The sequence below is a fragment of the Salvia hispanica genome, chromosome 5 (assembly GCF_023119035.1).
Source record: "Salvia hispanica cultivar TCC Black 2014 chromosome 5, UniMelb_Shisp_WGS_1.0, whole genome shotgun sequence".
NCBI classification, from domain to species: Eukaryota; Viridiplantae; Streptophyta; class Magnoliopsida; order Lamiales; family Lamiaceae; genus Salvia; species Salvia hispanica.
In genome coordinates this window covers 34,387,579-34,391,068 of record NC_062969.1, presented here as the reverse complement: position 1 = coordinate 34,391,068, position 3,490 = coordinate 34,387,579, and the positions used below count along the sequence as shown (strand labels likewise).

The 3,490-nt window shown below is 37.3% G+C and overlaps 1 protein-coding gene across 1 annotated transcript; it reads left to right on the top strand.

The window, feature by feature from the left end:
- The first annotated feature begins 1,033 nt into the window (after window positions 1–1,033).
- Window positions 1,034–3,281, top strand: LOC125187755 (U3 small nucleolar RNA-associated protein 18 homolog). The gene is given in 3 exon segments (XM_048084388.1): window positions 1,034–1,194; window positions 1,415–1,567; window positions 1,570–3,281. Coding segments are annotated over 2 exon segments (1,716 nt in total). The 5' UTR covers window positions 1,034–1,194; window positions 1,415–1,431; the 3' UTR covers window positions 3,150–3,281.
- The last annotated feature ends 209 nt before the right edge of the window (window positions 3,282–3,490 follow it).

The following is a 3,490-nucleotide window of genomic DNA, read 5'->3' as shown; positions in this document are numbered from 1 at the left end:
AAAAATATCGAAAAATTATCGAATTTTCGATATATCATAATTTTCGATACGATACGATATCGTATCGTAAGTTTTCGATACGATAACGATATAAATTTTCTTATATCGCGATATATCGTTTTATATCGAAAATACGATATATATCGAAAATTTTCGATATATCGATATTTTCGATATATATCGATATTTTATTTTCGATATATATCGATATTTAACGATATATCGAATTTCGGTACGATATATCGAAATATCGATACGATAACGCTATGAAATTTTTTTATATCGAAAGTTCGATATATCGAAATTCGATATATCGAAACTTTCGATACGATAATGATATGAAATTCTTTCATATCGATATTTTCGATACGATACACGATACAACGTTTTCGATACGATATATCGTATCGACCCACCCCTAGACTTTTATATCATGTGATTATTATACAGAATTAAGTTGTAAGATTCAATCTCATGAATTAAATATAATGTTGTTATTCGATTGTTATAACTTATTATTATATAATTATTCATATTGAATAAAATTGTAATTATTTTAGTTGGACGAGGTTGATATGAACAATGAGCATGTGATTATTCATTTATGATTAAGCTGTGAGAGCAATTTAGTTAACCAAATATAATACTCCCTCTGTCTCATAATATATGGCACACTTTTTTTTTTAGCTTGTCCCACAAAAGAAGTCACATTTTCATTTATGGAAAAAGTTCTCTCTCACGTGAATATAAAAATTTTATTTTCTCTCTCCATTTAACACACAAAAAAATCCTCATAAAATTTCGTTTCATTCAATAAGTGTGACATATTTTGTGGAACAAAGGGAATACATATTAAATCATTAGATATAATTTTCAAACTAAACGTATATATTTTAATCATGAGATATAATCTTTGAAATCGAACGGGCAGTACTCCTGTAATTTTCTTTATCAAAAAGCCCAAATGTTTGAAGCCCGTTTTATAGAAGGTTCGGTGGAAAGCCCAGATTTGTGAAGCCACTTTATGATTTTCAACTTTGAACTATAGCGCGTCCGCTCCCGCTCCCGCTCCCGCCACAGCCTAAACCCTAGAGCACTACCGTTGTCGATTTTTCACTTCTCCGCCGTAGTTGCTGTAGCGAAGATCAATAAATCTAGATTGCCGCCTTCCTCCATTTTCACGCGGCGGATGAGGTAATTCAAATTTAAGCCTTTTTGTTGGTGGCGATTCTGCTAGTGATATTTTATTTTTTTCCGAAGAATATTTTTGTGATAATTTAATGGTTAGCAGATGGTGTATTGCTTTTTCTATAGAATATTCTTCATAGTTACTTTTTTATGCATTTACTGTATGATTTTATTTATGTATGTTGATGCCATTGCTTAGTTTTACTCTTTAATTTGGTTTGAGCAGTTTGTGGCCTGTGGAAAATGAGCTTAATTTCTCAAAATGCTGTACCTAAGGAGGCAGGGAAGAAAAAAAAGAGGTTGATGGAGGAAGACAAGATTAAACTTGTTGAAGAAAGGGGTGAAGCAGAAGTTTTAGACGGAGACAACATTATCATGGATTCACGAGGAATAAGAAGAGAAAGAAAGGGCAAAAGGAGGAAGGTGACGAGCAATTGGAAATCGAGGAGGGGAAGCAGAGAAAAAAGCTGGAAAGCTTTCTCTTTAGCTCCTTGTACTCACCGATTGGGTTTGGGAATGATGATGCTGATGAAGAAGCTATAGGGGAGGTGGACAATAGCTCAGCAGTGTTTTTCACTGATAGATCAGCAGATAGTACATTGTCTGTGTATGAGGAGGATATCGAGTCTGGAGATGAGACTCCTGATGCACAGAGGAACAATGAAAGGAAACCCGTGTGGGTTGACGATGAAGAGAAGAAGACTAGTATAAACATAGCTAAAGTTAACAAACTGAGGAAGCTGAGGAAAGGAGAAGATGAGAGTGTGATTTCTGGCGAAGCGTACGAGGCAAGATTGAGAGCTCAGCATATGAAGATGAACCGAGGTACTGACTGGGCACCTCCCAATGCCCAGCCAGTGTACAGTTCTGAAGATGACGATTCTGACAGAGAAAATAGAGTGGTGGTAGCCAGTGGTTATGAACATCCAGAATATGCCGATGATATCCTTAGGACAAATGAAGGTCTTGTTTTAAAGAGGAGTGTGAAATTATTGCCTGGGCTTCTTGAATACTCTAGACTGTCAGATGCTCATATGAAGCACCCTTCACAAGGTCCCGTTAACTCTGTCCAGTTCCACAAGAATGCGCAGTTGCTCCTTGTCGGTGGATTGGATAGAACTTTGAAGTTCTTTCAAGTAGATGGGAAGAAAAATGAGATGATACAGAGTATTTTTCTTGAAGACTGTCCTATTCGAAAGGCTGCGTTCTTACCTGATGGATCACAGGCCATAATATCAGGAAGGCGGAAGTTTGCTTATGCATTTGATTTAGTCAAAGCTCATGTAGATAAGATAGCCCCTTTTGCAGGAAGGGATGAGAAGAGTGTGGAATCTTTTGAGGTTAGCCCTGATTCTAAAACCATCGCCTTTGTTGGAAACAAAGGGTATATTCTGTTAGTGTCATCAAAGACGAAAGAACTGTTCGGAACACTGAAGATGAATGGAAGTGTTAGATCCATAGCATTCACTAATGATGGACAACAATTGTTGAGTTCTGGGGGTGATGGGCAGATTTATCACTGGGATCTGAGGACAAGGTCGTGCTTCCACAAGGGCGTGGATGAAGGTTGTCTGACAGGCACAGCTCTGTCCGTCCCCCCTGTTGGAAATTTATTTGCAGCTGGTTCAGACAGTGGAATTGTGAACATCTACAACAGAGACGATTTCATAGGTGGGAAGAGGAAACCTATAAAAGTTATTGAGAACTTAACGACTAAGGTCGATTTCATGAAATTTAATCTGGATGCACAAATTTTGGCCATCGGTTCTCGCATGAAAAAGAACAGCATGAAGCTGATTCATGTCCCGTCTTTAACTGTGTTCTCAAACTGGCCGCCTCCTAATAAGGCTGTGCACTATCCGAGCTGTATGGATTTTAGCCCTCACGGAGGTTTCATGGCTGTGGGAAATGCTGCTGGAACAGTCTTGTTATACAAGTTGCATCACTATACTCGGGCTTAGTAAGTTTCTTAGCAAATTAGATTCCATTTTTGTTGTTATGCTTCGTGATTGAGGCTAGTTGACATGATCTTTATTGTGTAATTTGAAATGGTTATATTTCTTCATACAAATATGAAAGTTTAGTTTTCTGCATCCCTGCGCATTGAAAATTTATTCTGCGAACATTTTGCTCAGAAAGTGTCTATTTTCTTTTCGGCATGAGCTTTAAGAAATGTAAAGGAAAACGGATTGAAAAAGTTAGTGAAATAAGGGTCTTACGTCACTGGGATGGAGGGATTATATAATATTGTTGGGTTTCCCCACTTACACCTCATTTCATCCTTTCTCCCACCTCCATTTCA